Genomic DNA, 18289 nt, shown 5'->3' with positions numbered 1-18289 from the left:
TTGTTCCACGTTCTTCTATTTTTTGTTCCACGTTCTTCTATTTTTTGTTCCACGTTCTTCTATTTTTTGTTCCTTATCTTTTCAAATTTTTGTTTGCTACCCTTTATATCCTCCCTTGCAAAAGGAAAGGTCTTTCCTTTTTACATCCTCTTCTAGCTCCACACCTGCTCTTCTTTCCCTACAATGGCCCTCATTATCTTCACATGCTGAATCAGAGACACTCATGAGCCAGCTGCTGAGTTCCTAGCCAGTCCTGCTTGTCTGCACTGTGCAGTTGTGCTGCCTATTATGATAAGAAGTTGACATGGGGAGGTGAAGAGCATAGGGTTTCTTCATGACCCTGCAGAAGTCTGCTCCTTTATCTCAGGGGGGTTTGGCAGAAAGGATCTGTATCTTGGTTGATTAGCATTGATGAGACATGCACATCAGATAAAATTAATTCATCTGGAGAGAACCAACACAGCTTACTCACCATTTCAGCCCCCCTGAGCTCTCATATAGATCTTTGTGACTGCCTGCAGAATGGTGAGTTAGTTTCACCCACCAGAGGCAACTATATCTGCGGTTTCTAGGTAGAATGGGTACTGTTGCAAATGTAAGCTTTATTACAGTCAAAGTGCTTTTTCTCTGGAATCAGTTATGTTTTATTGTCTTATAGCTCATTTACTAATCCTGTGCTTTCATTCAGAGCATGTGCAAACACCACAGAATATGATAATTGTTTTATTTTCTTGATCTGAGAAAATACATATCTTGTATTTTTTGCTTTAATCATACCATTTAAATTAAAGAAGTTTTATAGTTGCTTCACCATAATTCTTGGTGAATAAAAATTGTCTGGTGACATTACATAGTATCTTTAGCCAAATAACTGATATATATGAATTTCTATTAGTTTGTATGTTGCAACTGTAATATTTTATGGTCCTTTGCAGAGATCTTCAGAAAAACATGCTTCCTGCCCAGTTAATGTGCAATGGGCATATATACTTATGTGTATCTCAATGTATGTATTACATTTTGTATTTAAATTTCCTTTCAAACATTTTTCAGCTGCATATGCATTTAAATTGCTAGTTTGCATTCTGGCAGAGGATTGGGAGTAGCTGTGAAAACACCTGTTAAATACTGATGGGAAACTCCTTTGTAGTTTATATGCAGCTGTGCCTTTCACCATTAAAAGAGAGAATGTGCCAGGCCTGGCTCATCATTTTTTCAGATACAGTAACACTTAAAGGACTGAGTTACCTGTTCTGTGGTGAAGTGTGCACAGAAGAGTTCCCAGTGGCTACATGTAGTGATGAATGGCTAGGTCTTGACTCACAATTTTATTAGCTTATTAGTGGCAACAGTTCAAATGAAATTATAGCTATTATACTCCATTACAGGTACTAAACAATTTGCTTATGCTGAAATTCCTACTGACAGCTCTGTCTGCCAGCAGCCATTTTTTGTGTGTGTGTGGATATTCAGGAGAACATAGGGGAGAATAATTTATTCTTTTAGCAATTTACTGAGTTGAATTGCATGAGAGTGGGAATAAAAGCTTTTCAGCTTTAAAAATGAATCCGTGTTCTTTTTCTGTCAGAGCTGTGTGGAGAAGCTACTAAAATAGCAGATATGTGATCTCATTTCTGTTTTTTTTCACTGCTGAAAAAAATAGGGAGTAATAAAAAAATTACGAACTGCTGTTTCTGTTTAATACATGTCTTTCACTTAATGTATTTCTCTATGGAAATGGGTTTTATTTAACTGTTCAGCCCAACTATCTGTCACTTCTTTCCCATTGGCCATTTTAGATTTTAAATGAGGAGTAGGAGTTGTTGAGAGAATGACCTATGAGTCTTGTGAAAACTGATGAATGAATAGCTGTGAATGACCCAAGCTAATGCCCTCACAGAAGGAAAATCAGGAAGAATTCAGCCTTTGTACATCATGTTTGGAAGCAATTGGCTGGAAACTCAATATGTGTTGGCTCTAGACCAGCCATAATTTGTGCTGTCTCTTGCCTGGTCTGGTTCATAGAGGACATAGTGGGTAGGAAGGTCTGGAATTACTGTAATGGGGTAGTAAAGAGTGAAGGATATGAATCCATAAAAAAATTTTTTGTTAGTTCTGCTATTCATGGAATAACTAGTTAAATGACAAGCAAAGAGTTTCTGTGCTCTGTAGTTTATCTAATTGTACAAGAAAAAATTTTTGGCTTAAGGAAGTTTTAAGTTGTTTGATATAAGCTAATATAATTTGCAAAATCCGGTTGATATTTTTAAAGAAGACACTGTAGCCCAGGAAGTGGAATGGAAGGTGCTTTTCATGCTTTGTTTAAAAAAAAAAAAAAAAAAAATAGTGGTGACTAAAGCTCAGCCCCTAACCATTTAACCATTTCTGCGGTTTGGCAGTGACATTACGAATTTTTGGCTCTGACATGTGCTTGCATCTCAATTTCCCTTCTCTTTCATTCTTTTCCTTAATATTCCGGCTTTCTGGATGGGTGCTGCTATGTATTCACCTTGGAACCAAATTCTGCCTTCCCATTTATTAACTTTGATGATTGCTGCATGCACAAAAATTCGGTCAGAGTTTGGCCTCAGAAAGTATCTTTGCACCATGGGTTTCTGGAATTTATACCACATCCTCTGCTCTAGCTTGCCTTTCCAAAAGTGGTTTGGGACACTGTTTGCATGACACATTGTACAAATAAGAAGGAAACAGGTCCTGATCTTGAAATTAGTTATCTGTCAAAGGACAGTATTTGCTTAGGTGGAGCACTGCAAAAGCTCGAGACTCTGTGCTAGTCCATTTGTTCATGAGATGCTGATCTAAAATGGTATTATATTAAGGTGGAATGCAGTTAGATAAACTGAGAGCAAGATTCAGCTGTGTGACTTTCAGTGGATGCTGATTCTTCAGTTTCCAGTGATATTCTACGATAGTTAATAGCAAGGGAAAGTATGTAACAGGCAACATTTGTGAACTCGCGACGTTTTAGAGCTCTAAAGGCAATTCTTCGTTCCTATTAATGCAACTAATCCTGTTGAAGTCAGTGCACAATTTGGATGAGGAATATCCTTTTGACTTGCAAACAGACTCAGAAGATTTTGGCATATGTACTACAGATACTGTAAATAGACACCAGTAATAACTTAGATTCTATTAAAGCTCATCTTTCTGTTCAGCTATATTTATCAAAGCACTTATCTTTATGTAAGTGCAGGCAGAAAGTTGTACACACTCTCATGTGATTTGATGAATTGGGGTTTTTGCCATTTGCTGAATATTTGAAATCTTACATTTTTATCTTCCCCTAGGGCAGAAGTGCAGTCAAGCAACAGTGCTAAATATATTTCCAGATTATGACTATGACAGTCTATTTTAATGAAAGCAGCTCCTGTTGATATGTTAGCTAAGAAGATCTCTTATTTTGTTTTTGTATTCCTAAAACCCTTTTAACCTTTGTCCCAAAAGAGAATCTTCTGCTTGACTGGAGGAAAGATAAGGCTTATTTCCCACTTCTTGTCTGCTATATCTACTAGTGGTTTTCAACCTTCTTCCATTTGCGGAGCTTTGCTATTGGAAGCACCAGCCTTTCTATAGCAAGTTCAAGCCTACTGATGATAGGCTTGATTTTCTTTCTTATCTTTCTTGGGCACCTTTGAGAGTGTCCATAGATCTGCAGACCTGACTAGTTTTCCTGAATAAATCAGGAGTTAGGAGTTCCTGCTATGATAATTTTTTAAGTAATAAGTGTTAAACACAGTTTTTAATTGAATGGAATGCTACTTAACGATATCATGAAAGTTAATGAGAAATGTTTGCATTAATGGTGAGATTTGCACATCTACCAGCAGGAAGTAGGTATTTAATTCATACGTAGAATTTGAATAGCACCAGTAAGGTGTCGTCAAGACAGTCATCTCACTAAAAAGGCACTGTAAAAAGGCACGTAACTTTTACTTAAATAATTGAAATAACTGAAAGTGTAAGAATGCTTGCATCTTTGTAGGATTGACTGAGACTGATACTTTCATAAAGCTAGAAATTAAAAAAAATCAATTTTCTATTGATTTKTTTAATGTTATATAGCCATTATTTATTTAAACATTCAATAAAGACTGGTATTTTACCACAGTCTTTACATTATCAACATGCAAACATCTATTCAACAAGAACCAGACTTTTTTTTTTACTTATATCAAAATAATTAGGCATATGTAAGACAGTAGCATAATTCTGATCTCAGATACATACAGTTCTTTTATTAATAAGGTCAAATATCAAAACAGTACAAAGTCATTAAGTTGAATTACGGTGATAAGATATACATTTCTCTAACTTGTGGAGAATGTTTTTATTATGGAGGCTGTATAAAACTTATGCCTTCATTGTTCATGTCTTCTTGTTGAAGTACTTGAATTTTGCAGCTCACATAAGTGCTTTTTTGTCACATAGCAACTCTAACTTGCTTCTTGCATCTTTTTGATTGATGGAGTAGTAAAACAAGACTTCCCATTTATTTTCCTTTACAAGGCACTGTGTACTGCCATGGGGTATTGCTAATAAAGCAATATAAGAATGTCAAGAACCATCAGATATTAACATCCTAACATTCAGTGCCCCAATAAAATAAATTCTCACTGATTTTCATTTAATACCAAAACCAGCAGCATAAAATGTTAATTGTGTTCTGATAAGATTTTATTTCACTCCAAATGTTTTTGAGTACATTTCTTAGTATATTATGGAGCTTTCTTAAAGTACATTTCGAAGAGTTACAAGATCTTTTGAATTTCTTTAAAGCCTCTTACCTGAGATAGGCTTGGAGGAAAAAAATCAAGCTATGAATGTATTTAGAGTGAATTACACAGAGATTAACTACAGTACTTAAGTTCTGTAGCAAAAACCTCCTTCTGAATTCGTTTTGTAACCTTTATAGGTAGTTTATTTTAAAATGACTTGTTTCAAATTGACTTACTGTTTATGTGGCTTTTGAAGACAAAATAATATTTCTGCTAAGTCTTAGTTATTTGTTTAAATTCTCTTAAGCCAAAATTGTCCATTTGTATGTAAGGTGACTGTGACACTTCTGCCTGTATTGAGACTTTCAAATCCACTGATGTGACTACACAGGAAGGAATCCCTCCTTGTGCTATTGCAATAGATTTAATTCCTGTTTTTCTGCTCTTGGCTATAAGCCTGGAGGAATGTGGAAGAGTGACTTGAAGTAGGTAAATAGAGATCTTGAATCACTATTTAATTAAAAACATTGATAAATTGTGTGGATGATGTTTTTCCCTAAATCTGTCTCCAGCATTGTTTAGAGTAGGGTTCAGAAAATTAGACATTTTATTTCTGTCCCTGGCTGGTATGCATCTAGTTTAGAAATAATTAAAAGGCAATATATTAGGCTTCAGAAATATGTATTGGTTACTCAACCTACTACAGCATTAAATTCTTCTCCAGACAAAGGGCACGAAGCTTCATCCTAGAAAGGGATGTAAGCATGTGACTAAGCACTTTCCTAAATTGGAGCTGGATCTAAGAGAATTTGGCTATATTGAGCTAACAGCTGTGCAACTTCAGCTTGGGTGCCAGTGGCACAGTTTTGATAATGTTATGTTTTCACAGCATTTTTAAAAACTTTTCTGGGGGATATTTCCTTTATTTTTCAAGGTTTTATGCAGGTCTGGATTCAGTGGAAGGCTAAGAAGCTGTAGACCCCCACTAGCAGCAACCAGTTTGAGAACAGCTCTGGTCCTGTGATATGTATTTGTTTGTGCAACTGTACAGCTTTGTCCCTTCCCACTCATCACATAGATACTGCCCTGATTGCAGTAACATGCCAAAATATCCTGAGCATTATGTCTAGCTTTTAGCACATGTTGTTTGTCATTTGGAAGCCATTGTGTTGACACTGCTTCTTTCCCCTTTCTGAGTATTTCACAGCCTCTGCATTATCTACATCTTGTGTTGGAATTAGAACTCCTAGTTCGTATGGCAAAATAATGGCTGGACTAGATACTGAGTGGCACTCATTTTTGACTATCAGCAAAAGTAAAATGTGATAGAGGCCTTTAGAATTAAATGTTTAAAGTACCTTCTTAGTAGCTGCCTTAAATACCCAAACTGAAACAAGCAATTGAAAGGAAAGTCAAATGACTTTGCAGACACAAGATATGCATTAATGTAAGTCAAGCAATAAAATCAATTAAGAGATTCCAAACTGCAGATTTATATGCTGCTTTTATTACTCTAAAATCCTAGTGAAACTTCCCATGGTAATGACTGTGATGTCTGTTGCACCCTTATAGGAGAACTTTTGTGATAACAATATAAACATTGTTTAAACTACTATAGACGTGCTTTTCATTTTGGTTTAGGTTATGCTTCAAACAAAAAGTCACTGAAGTCATTACCCAAATATCCAAAGCTAAAAGAGAACCATTTTCCAAAGTACTAGTTTTAAGTGAGTTAAAGTCACCTTAGCAAAAATCAAATATTATTTGTAGTCCCATTGTCTGCTGGGAATCTTTAATCTTGAGTCAAGAAAACTCTCTGAGATCAGATACTCTGCTTTTGGCTGTGAATAGAATGGAATACTAAGCCTGGGTCCCTTGCTGCAGTGCTGAAGCACCAGTGGAATGATGTGCCATTTTGGCATTGAGGTTCTGACCTTTTTACTGGTCTGTTATATTTTGCTTAATTGGCTCATACAGTTATATCAAATCTAAAAGTTGTTTTCTGTAAAATAAAGCAATTGAACTAGGTCTTTTTTCCTTCTCCTTCACCTCTCCTTTCCCCTTCTTACCCCCATTTTCCTCTCTTTTTTCCCCTTCCCCTTTTTCGCTTTTTTCTTATGTAGATGAGCATCTGACTTTGTCTTAGGAACTAGTGCTAGTGTGTTTCTTTTTGGGCAGGCTGGGAAATGAAGCTGTATTCAAAGAAGGCTTCAGTCCTTTGGAAGGATTTCAGTTTACCGGCCCTTTAACTTCATCTGGGAATTCTACCTTCCCAATAATAAGGTCCAAGAGGTAGTGTTACCAAAGGCCCCAGACAAGAAAGTCTCAAGGGGGGGGGGGGGTTGTGGGCGATTTTGGTGACAGTAGGAAGTGCAACCTTTTATTCCATGATAAAAATGTACAGTTTTAGTGTAGTCAGAAATGCTCACTGTCAAACTAAAGTCAATTAGTCTACAAAGTGACTCCAGCTGAGTTCATTGGGCTTTTTCAGCATGCATGCTAGAAGACTTGTAATTCCTTTCGTAAGTTTGTTTTTCAGAGAGTGAGGGGAAGAGATGAGTTCCACTGGCCTTCATAATTAAATAAAACTACTTAGGGTTTGACCTTGTAGCAAAATTTAAGCAGACTGTGCTAACAGTCATTTAAAAAATACAGAAAAGAAATCTTCTCAGTGTTATAAAAACCTCAGTCTGAGGTGTACTCACCTCAGGCCAGGTGAGTACATGGTCTGAATCATGAGAAATAACTTATTGAATATCTGTTGAGCTGTTATGGAAAAGGAACAGAATCTTCCTTATGTTGCATATGAGAGCAGGCAGGCATCACTCCTTGCTTTACAAGTGCATCTGCTCAGAATTGAAAATTCATGCTCAAGACTGGCATTTATCATTATTTTCTCAGCCAGCAAATCTGGAGAAGAAAACATACAGAGAGAAGGTTCTCTAACCATTTAAATTTATTTTCCCCATGATCATTTTCAAATATGCAGAGAATTTTGGCTAAACCATCAGTGTCATTTTTGTTTTTATTTAAATTTCTGTGGTAGTTTGCTAATTGAACATTTTTTATTTAATACTTTGTAGAAAAGACAGATATGTTGTCCCTCAAAGAGTAAAAGACTGTGCTACAAGGAAGACCATTTAGAAATTGTACAGAAGGTTCTTTTTTCATATTAAAATTAACCATAAGCCAACATTTGTCCATATCAACTTTAATTAACTGTGATTAGAACTTTAGACAGAAGGCAAACAAAATCAAGAGTGTTCCTCTTCCGAGGTCTGAAATCTTCAAGGAATGCCCATTAAACTGATGTGTTTTAACACATCAGGTCTAGTGTTTACAAAGGAACCTGGGGAAGATAAGTTTCTTTCATTCCATAACAGACAGAAATAGGTAAGTTCTCATGAAATTGAATAACTAATAAAATCATGAGGAAATTTATTACAGAACAGTTGAACAGTTGAGGGACCTCTGAAGATCGTCTAGTCCAACCCCCCTGCTCAAGCAAGGTAACCTAGAGCACGTTGCCCAGGACCTTGTCCAGATGGCTTTTGAATATCTCCAAGGATGGAGACTCCACAACCTCTCTGGGCAACCTGTTCCAGTGCTCTGTCACCCTCACAGTAAAAAAGCTTTTCCTTATGTTCAGACAGAACTTCTTGTGCTTCAATTTGTGCCCGTTGCCTCTCATCCTATCACTGGGCCCCACTGAAGAGTCTGGCCCCATCCTCTTTTGGCAGGATACTTAGCCAGAAGGGACTGCTAGAAACCCCCACATAGCAAGATGATGACAGGATGGATATTTTATACTTAGCTGGATCATGGGTTTCCCAAAGCCCCGAGCAGTTATTCCTAGATCAGTACAAGGGACGGGAAGTGGGCTGTAAGATATTGCTTTTTTTAGTTTGTAGTATAAGACCAGTTACAGACTAGAATTTTTCACTAGCTATCACCCCTTCTCTCCCCTGCCCTCCCTCAGTCTAAATTTATTCTTGCAGCCAGTCGCTGTCTTACCAGGAAGTCAGTGATGGGATTCCAGGATAACAGTATTCAACATAATGTTCTGTTTTGGCTGTGTTTTGTCTGGTATGTCCTTAAAAATTCAGAGCCATAATCACTCAAATGTTTCTGTTTCTATGTGCATACTTCGCATAAAAGAAGACTAATTGTTAGGACTGGCTTTACACAGCATTAGCAAACACTCCAGAATGTCTCAGCTGGAATGGGCAAGGAAAGGAATTCATATTGTTCTCCTTTAGCCACTAATAATAGTCAGCTAAATTCCCTGGATAGTCATTGAAAGGGTGCACCTCCAGATGTTGATTTAGAGCCAGAGACCAATTTAGGAGACTCTCTAGCAAGTGGGTGCTTGGTGTCAGTTAAATGTGACTGCTCTGTACTGCCAGTCACTTGCATTGCATCTGTCACTGAAATGGAAAAATCCCCAACTGTATGATGATCTATTTAAAAATATATATACATTTCTTAAACCCAGGTTAGTATATGAAGCCATTAAAACAGCTTAACTCTTTAGCCTATTTAGTACTAATCTATTTAATTTAAAAATGTCTGGGGAAAACAAGCAAAAGTGGTACTGAGCTATCTTTCTCCCTTGAAATAAAATAAGCTCTTGTATACTTCAAAAATATATCCTCTCAGCAACTTTGATTTTATTGAGAGTGGCAGTGTTTGGATCCAGTTTAAGAAAAGTTATATGTAAATAATATTCTGAGAGAAGAATACATGTTTTTCTACTATAATCACTGCTTTTAATTTTCTTAATGGGCTTTTCACCATTGTTTTGTCTGAATACATTGTTATTTTTGTTCCTCCAGACACGATCCTGCCACAAGCATTTTTAAACCAGACGTTAATAGCATAGTTCACAGTTGTTACTGCCAGTGCTCAAACACAAATACTGCATTCATGTTTGCAGGAAGAAAGCAAACATCAGATCTTAATTATGTGCATTTGTGTTTTCTTCTGTGCTTAAACAATCTGGCATAAGGAGTTTGCATCACTATCAGCTCTAACTGTAGAGGTCTTTGACTATCAGGATCACCAGCTGTACGTTTTGCATTGTTGGGGTTTTTGTTCATTTTTGAGTGTTTTTAAATGGCAGAATTGTCAGGGAGACATGAAGCTTTGTATGCCTCCTTGATCTGTAAGGAGAATAGTAGGAACATCTAAAATTAGTCTATTTATCTGCAGACTGTTTGCAAACAGGCATCTTTTTATGGGATTCAGTACAATGCAGCAGGTTGAGCACTAGAGCAGCAATCAAAATTATGGAGTCCTGACTTCATTACTGTGACCTGTACTGTAACCTTCAGCAGCTTGTGTTCATGTTTCTGAATAGACAAATGATGCGAGTGGATTGTCAGCTCTTCGGGGTATAGATTGAGTTTCAGTTTGTGTCTGCCACAATAGGACAGTCCYCTTGGTGTTTCTCGGCACTCCTCTAATGATGATAAGCTTTAAAACTTGAAAAACTTGTATAGGTCATTCAGGCTTTGGATTGCTGATCAGTTGTTGAAAGCCATTACTGTGATTCATCATTCTCTGATGGATCACTAGAATCACACTGCAATTATTCCTTCTTTCAGTCTGTTAGATACATATACAGGAGGCACTGAACTTAGCATGAGTAAATATTCACATAAATATATTTACTCTTTGCAAAGAACTGTAAACAAAAATTCTTTATATGTTGAGGAAGATGAGAAAGGTCACAAAGAGAATTCTGTTATTTGTTCTGGCGCTTGGTTAGATCTTGTTTGTGGAAACAAGACTAGAAATTGGGTCTGTTATGAGCTAAGTGCCAGGAGTGCTCAGAGAACATCCAAAAGGACTCTGTATGATCAAATCACCTCTTGGAACAATAGAAATATAAGAAGTGTTGTGTGTTCCATGCAGAGCCGCAGGCCCTTATCAGTAGAATCGTACCAAGTAAACCAGGAATATTATTACTGGAGATTCTAAATATTTGCAAATTGCAGCACTGAACAAAGTAAATCTTTAGCATACTATTTTTTTTAGGTTTGTATTAATTCACTTGTTTCTGATGTCAAAATCCAGTCTTCTAGCATACCAGCATTTTGCTTTAGATTGGTATTGCAAACAGCTGAAATGGTGTTTAAGTGTTTGGAATAAATTCAACCAACAATAGGAATCTGATCTAGCTGGCAGTGAACTCTTGCTTCCTTAATTTTTGGATTTATGGAAGTACAAAGAGTTTAAATGGGAGGGCAGTTTATAAAGATGTAGATTTGGTTGATTTGTCTCCTTTTTCATATAAATGGGAGTTAGCATTTATTCTTTTAGTTTGTTAGAGGTTTGGTTATCATCTAGAGATTTTTGTTAAAATGTTGGCTGCAAAGAGCATTACAAGTAAGATGTTTTCATGTTCCTTGCAGCTAGGGAAGTTGTCAAATGTGCTCTTGTGCTGAAGCCATAGAAATAGCTGCTTGTTTCTCCAGTGAGAAGTTGAGTCTGGCACACTCAACTTTAAGATCTTTCTAGAATAACAACATTGATTAGTGACTTGGAGAGATAAAAGCTTGTTAATAAATTGCATTTTCAAGATTTAGAGACTGACTGAAACTGAGTCCATATTTGTCATTTTCTCTGTAACAACAATCAATTTATTGTTGATCTTGAATGGAGGAAAGAAAAGTATATCCCAGTTATTATTTGAACTGACTCAACTCTGAAATAAATTTAGGTAGATATTTGTTATGTTGCACTTTTGAGTAGTGGAAAGAAATTTAGTATTTATGAAATCAGCTCTTTAACTCATGCAGGACACCCAACAGCAAGACCAAGAGGCCTATCTTTGGAAATTTAATTATTATTTAGATGTTACTTTATAGTATGGCAATAAAGCTCATATGAGTGGATAAAAGGGGAAGAATTAAATGCACCGTGTCTGGTTTCAATAAACCCATTTCTGTCTACACGCAAAGGGCCTTTATTTTTAGGGCATCAAAATAAAGGAACAAAAGAAATATTAGTCAAAGAGAATAAAAGGCAATGATGATGAGTGTTTACATGTTGGATATTTCTAATTATGAGAAAGTGGTTTGGAGACAATGAACAAAGGAAAACAAACTGAACTTAAAATAAATACTAAGGGAACAAGTGGAGGCATCATATGTCCAGAAGCTCTTATTTAAGTCAGCTGGGGTCCCAGCAAGATAGATTTGGAAAGGCTAGAACATGATCTTAACTTTTTATAAATAGGAAAGAAGATGTAGAAGCAAATTTACAGTGCCTCAAAAGTAGGGAATTTTTTTTTCTGACAAATCTGTTTTTATAATGATTGTAGATATTGGAGCCAGCCCATATGTAATGAGCTGCAGTGTGACCACGGACACTCAAGACTGCTACACAAAGAGAAATAGCAAGGGTTGTCCAAGGCAGCAGTACAAGTGGTTTGAAAGACCTGCAGATGTTTGCTTTCCTCTGCAATGTGAAAACTGAACTAGCTTGTAACGTGGAAAGCTTTGAAGATCAAGATGATGCACTGACTTTGCCTGAAGACTCTGCATATATTTCATACTGTCTTGTTGGGAAGATTCTTTTGTATGTCTTTCCTCAGTCAGTGAAGGCTCACTTTAAAAAACTGGCCAGTGACCATGGAATAAAAACTTCTGGAATGGCACTAGTTGGAATCACCCCAGAGGAATGTAAGCATTGTACATCATAAGCATTAACAAAAGGCACTAGAGCATTTTGGAAGAGGGGAGGTAATTTCATATGATTTTTGTGCGCACACGCACACATATTATATATATACATATGTCTTAAATATATGTATTTTAAATCTCAACATTGAAAAACTTTGCTGTCTTGAATTATAGAGTGTATGAATTTAAGAAACAATCCCAACTTGTTACGTCTGGGGAAACACAAATGAACAGTGTGAATCTGCAGTCATTCCATGTTAATGACTGTCTGTGGATTGTTCTGATGATCTGATTAGGGAATGGTGTCAAGTGTTGTCATAGAAAATCAGGATTTATCTGCCCCTACCTGATGTTCTTCTAGTTTTAGTGACAAATAAAAGCACAGTCCTCTTTGGAATGTCCTTTGAGGCCATGAGATGAAAACATTATTCAAAGGTGGATAAAATTAAGATGTTCTTTTAGAAATGAGCATAATACAGCTAACTGACCTGCCCAAGATGTCCCAGCAAGTCAGTAGTCAAGATAATAATAGCATTTAAGTTTCCTAAGTCCCAGTCTCTCATCTCTTTTACCTCATTTTTCCAGATCAGTCTCCAGAATGGTGATCTCACTTACCAATGACTGAGATAGCAAACACAGCTGAAATATTGTGGATATATTTTTCCTACAATGATCTTTCTTCTTGTAAGTAATATACCCATTTAGTTTGTTTTGTTTGTTTTGGGGTTTTTTTGAGAGGAGAGGAAGGAAGTGAAGGAAAGAAATGGGGAGGCAAATTAAACCTGAAAGGAAACTTAAAAAAAAGTCTCTTGGTGATACTTATGCTTCAGAAGGAAATGGACATCAGCAGCAGTTGAGTTAATAAAATGAAAATGTATGTATATTAAAGAGATTTATGTTATTCCTGCCATAAATAAGAAAGCCTTAACCAACTAATTGGTTTCACTGCCTTGGAAGTAGGGTCAGTGGCCAGCACAAATCCATATAGCAAAGATCTGTAAAGAATGTATCATTCCCTCTGGCTGTCTAAAACAACAGTTTATATGTTATGTTTAGTACAAATATGCTCATTTGACTATTTACTTTGTGGGGTATAAGATTTTTATAGTACACTGGCAGTCAGTGCACTAAGTCCATGCTTTTCAGAGACATTTTTGGCTATTCTTTATTTACAATTTATGTAACATTTTTGACTTCTAAGCATGCACAGCAAAGCCAAGCTGCTGTCTAAAAAATAAGTTTAAGATCCTGTAGTGAAGTAGGCCCTGACCTGAAGTTCTTTCAACAACTTTATTTGCACAGAATTACTTGCAAGAATATGTTTTTGTTTTGGAGAATTTAGGCTGTGTTGTTGTCATTTAGCTGTTGTAGGTGATGTTATGAAAGATACTGATGAACAAAAATTTCATTATAAATCTGTTTAGTAGTCCTCTGAACTAAAGAGAGATTACAATAAATCAGGCAGGCTGGGATGCAGTGTTAGCAAGGGATACATTGACCCAAATTGTGTTTTCTTTTGAAATACCACTAAAGGTTGCCCTGTTTAGATCTGTAGGGTAAGCTCTTAGACTCATTAAATTTGCAGGGATTTTGCCACTGATTTCAGCAGAACCAGAATTTTGGCTACAATATTCACTGCTAAGAATTTCTACTGACTTTTCCCTTTGAATACCTAATGCTCTTATGCTTTTTAGTATTAGTGCTGTAGATAGTTTTGGTCCTTTTTTGCGTGTGTATTGTTTATTTATTGTTTTACTTGATACATCTGTTTTTATGTTTAAAAACTTAGCTGTGGAAGTGTTTAAAGCCTGATTTGATGCCCTGACTAAATTTTAGGTGGGTGTATAGGATTGAGTTACAGAATTTGAAGGGTCTGGAAAGGTATGGCTGTAAAAGTAGACAGGTAAGATGTGGGAAGTTTTATAGAATACAGAATGATGCAATGTCTGTATGGTATAGGGTGAGCATGTACTTAAAGACAAAGAAGTTCTTCCTCATTTATCAGTGACAAAATTAGTACAGTTTAAAATCTCAGTGAATACGATTCTTTTTGATGAATTTTTGATGATCCATGCTATTAGCTTGTGCTAATGAGATTTTGCCTCTGAAGGGTATGAAAGGCTCTGTCCTAGATCTAGCAATTATTTTGCAGTCAATTCTAAGTATATGAGTTATCCTACTGAAGTACAGTGGTCAGTCAACCTGTTCTGTAATTACAAGTGGAAATTGCTTTACAGTAGGAACATGAATGCTTTAAAGAACTTTTACCTAGTTACCCCCAATTACTGTTACTAGTGCCTAGTAAAATCTTTACTGTACTTTTATTTGAAATATAGGTTATGTAATTTCACAGAAGATAGAACTCATTATAAGAACAAGGTAGCCTGTCTTTCATACAGGTAGAGGGTTTAAGAATTGATATCAGTTAGGTGATTTCAAGGATAAGATCCTAATAGTAAGAGTCCTGTGTAATTTTACAATAATGAAACCACTAAAGTTTTCTAGAAAAGTAGATATATGTAATTGAAGAATAGTGTCATATTTGTACAGTAGTAGTGGTGTTTAGCGATGGTAGTGTAAAGAAATAGTGGTTTTTTTTTTTTTTTAACCAAATGATACAATTGGAAATAGATAAATTTTCAGGCACACGGTTCCATTCTCAGGCCTGATGTAAAGAAAAAAGGAATGCCAAAGTAAAACTAGGTCATTAGTGATGGCTCTTAACTTTATTAGGTTAACCAATGAGATAATATTAGAAAAATAAAAAAGTAATATCTCTGAAATAGAAAGAAATACTAGTGGGGTGAGAAATGATGGAAAAGATAGGAAAATTATAGTTAACATCTGTGAAGGAGAGGTATAAATAGATGATAAACCAGTGTTTCTGCTGAGCCTATGATCTTTAGTATCCCATAGAGTTATGAATTTTGGTTTCCAGGCTTACCTTTTGGGGATAATTTGCAGGTCTTCAGTACGATAGGGTTACAAGGCAAGAGAGCAGTTGCTTTGTGAAAACTGTTCTCCTACTCCTAAGTTCATATTTTAGGAAGAGAGCTCTTGGATATTTTCGGTCATGTTCAGGCCAAAAATGTAATGTAAATGTAATTTTAAGTGCACAAGCAGGGAGAAGAGCATTAGAAAAATTGAAAAAAAAATTATTTTACTTATTTCAAAAGAGAGCAACACTAAAAAAGTTGTCTCATATTACATTAAACAATTATTGCCTTGACTGGAGGAAGTTCTTACCTTGAAGTGGATTTTCTTGGAACATTTTTCAAACTACTTTCTTAGCAAATGTTCAGCAGACCAAATGAACACCAAATGGAGCCAGTCCTTGTCACAGCCACGTAACAAAACCTCCCAATGTATCTCAGTACCCAGAATGGTTAGTGCACCCCACAACAGAACATCAAAATTTATTGATCCTACACATGTTGATCCAATGTGATGATACCTCATCCAGTGCGCTCTCACTAATTCCTTACTATTTCACAAAGACTGATCTTACCTGCTTTACTACTGATATTATTTCTGCTCCTTTTTTTCTGCAAAGTTGTCTGACTGTTTAAAATAGGCCAAAATAAAAAAGATGTTTTCTAACCTATTTTTAGCTTAGAATTCCCTGCTGCTTTGTCAGATCTGATACAAGGACTTTTCCTGAAGGTTTACACTGTGTTTAAGCTTAGGCATTACTCTGGTATTTTCCAGAGGAAACTTGGACAGCCACTGTGGAACAAGCCACAGAAGAAGGTCTTCATGACAAATATATAGACCAAGAATCTTAAAGCTCAAGAGTGATTTTAAGTGCTCAACTAGCATTAATTAAAAAGTTTGATTTCCTAACATTGCTCAAGTGTCTGGTAGCTCAGGTACTTTTCATATAGCATGATATGATTACTCTAAAATTAAGCCATCAAAAAGCATTGATAACTTCTGAAAGATAGGGCTGTAAAGAAGGACATAAATCATTTTAGCAAAACTGCAGAATCCAAAATTCATTGAGGCAAATACACTTTTCTGAGAACAAATAATCTCATAAACCTCTATAGTTAAATCATGCTTGTTATCAAAGCATTACCTTTAACAGTGTTATTCCACCTCATGTGCTTATTGGTTTTCATCTCCATGCGTTTAATAGTCAACTGCCAGACAAACTAACATGGATGAACAAAGGCTGATACGTGTTTGACAGCTTTGGCTGAAGTGAATGAAAAGCAACATAATTCGTAAGAACAGCTTATGGGGAGACTTTCAGTGTTGTCATAGCTGTTACCATTCAGCYGATCTCAATAGTTTCATCAGCCTAAATTCAAGGGCTGGATGCATTTTGTGTCAGACCTTATAGAAGTAATATATAGACAATAGTTGAGTTCTTCTCAGAAGGCATGAAATAAAAAAACAAGTGGGTGAGCTTTTTCTTCCTGTGTATTACACTTCTGATATATGGCTCTTAAATTTGTGATCTAATACAATTTGTTTGTTAAGAAAGTTTTCTGACGGTCCTGGATTTCAGTCCTTTCTGACAGTGCTGAATTTTCGGAAGCTTTATTTCATGGATAAAAATCGTCTCATTTACAGCTCTTGTTAGTTTCAGTAGTCTTTCAGTTTAATACTTGCAGCATGGATATCTGTCTTTACTATTAACATATTCTTCTAAATAAGTTACCTTGGTCAAAAGCATAATTCATTCCTGTGACCTCCTGAATAGTCAAGCTTTTCTACCTTGTCAATATGAGAAGCAGAGCCTAGCTTTCACTCCCTTGTTCCCTAGTTTACCCCAATACACAAAGAAAAATACAAAGTAAACTGTTCTACCCTCCTCGAGTGTATGCTGTTGACCACTCCAGTACTTTTCCCAGTACTCTTGTCTGTGTGGTTTTCTCTCAGGCTGCTTTGTCAGAGTTCATGGCCCCCCAAAATTGGTTCTGCTTTTGCAGTTTATACTGCAGGATGTGGTTCCATAGCAATATACTACAGTGAAAGTTGGCATAGTCCTGTGTTCCTATTTCCATGGTTTTACCCTTTCCTGACAGTGTTTCTGGCCTTTGTGTGATCAGGGCCTGAGCTGATTCAGCTTTATGACTAGTCACTCCTCTGCTGGCTAATTTTCTCTAAACTACTTTTCCACAGGATCATAAACACACCGATGTCATAACTGGAGATGAGTGTGAATATGTCAGTAAGGATGGAGAAATGTGGGGGGCAGCAGCAGCTAAAGTTCAGATGAAACTGAGCTGCTGTGAGACCTCTCCCTGCATAAATGTGCCGAACACAAAACCATGGGAGAAACTGTTCCCTGTCTGTTGCAGCATGGTACGGATCAAACTTTAAAGCATGTATAACAGCATCTTTAATTTTCTCTGAAAAGGACTGTCTCTTAAATAAATTCGTAGTGAGCCATTAGGACTTCCATTCTGCTGAATGAAAAGTAAAAAGAACAGTATGCAAGATACACAGATGGCAAAGACACAATTTAGAGCAAGCAATTTAGCTTTTCCTTCTGTTCCCACATTGTGAGCAGTCTATGATTTTCTCCAGCTTATTCATTATTCAGAATTATTCATCAAATAGCTGTGGGCATTTGTTCCTGGTCTGTAGTTTAGACATAAGCAACTGAGTGCATGTATTTAACAACTCAGATTTTAAGCTGATATTTTTGATTGGATGCTTAGGTCACATGATGTATTTTCTTTCTCTGACTTGATCACCTTTGTTTCTTTAGATTAACATTTCCCACACACATTCCATTCTTAAATTATCTGCAAATAATTATTTGTACTCATAAAATTCCCTATTTTCATCATTACTGCTGATCAGCTGGAATGCTAGAGTATCTGTAAGCAATGGGCTTGACCTAAGAAATTG

At 36.3% G+C, this 18289-nt stretch overlaps 1 protein-coding gene across 1 annotated transcript in view; it reads left to right on the top strand.

Annotated features, from left to right (window-relative positions):
• Window positions 1–17586, top strand: part of FTCDNL1 (formiminotransferase cyclodeaminase N-terminal like) — a 21152-nt gene extending 3566 nt beyond the window's left edge. The window contains exons 2-5 of the mRNA XM_026072435.1: window positions 5069–5203; window positions 12224–12424; window positions 13010–13108; window positions 17555–17586. Coding sequence (XP_025928220.1) covers window positions 5069–5203; window positions 12224–12424; window positions 13010–13029 — 356 coding nt within the window. The 3' untranslated portion in view covers window positions 13030–13108; window positions 17555–17586. The remainder of the gene's footprint in view (window positions 1–5068; window positions 5204–12223; window positions 12425–13009; window positions 13109–17554) is intronic.
• Window positions 17587–18289: the final 703 nt, after the last annotated feature.

The sequence above is a fragment of the Apteryx rowi genome, unplaced genomic scaffold, assembly GCF_003343035.1.
Source record: "Apteryx rowi isolate R43461 unplaced genomic scaffold, aptRow1 scaffold_342, whole genome shotgun sequence".
Classification (NCBI taxonomy): Eukaryota; Metazoa; Chordata; class Aves; order Apterygiformes; family Apterygidae; genus Apteryx; species Apteryx rowi.
This window is presented reverse-complemented; position numbering and strand designations above follow the sequence as displayed.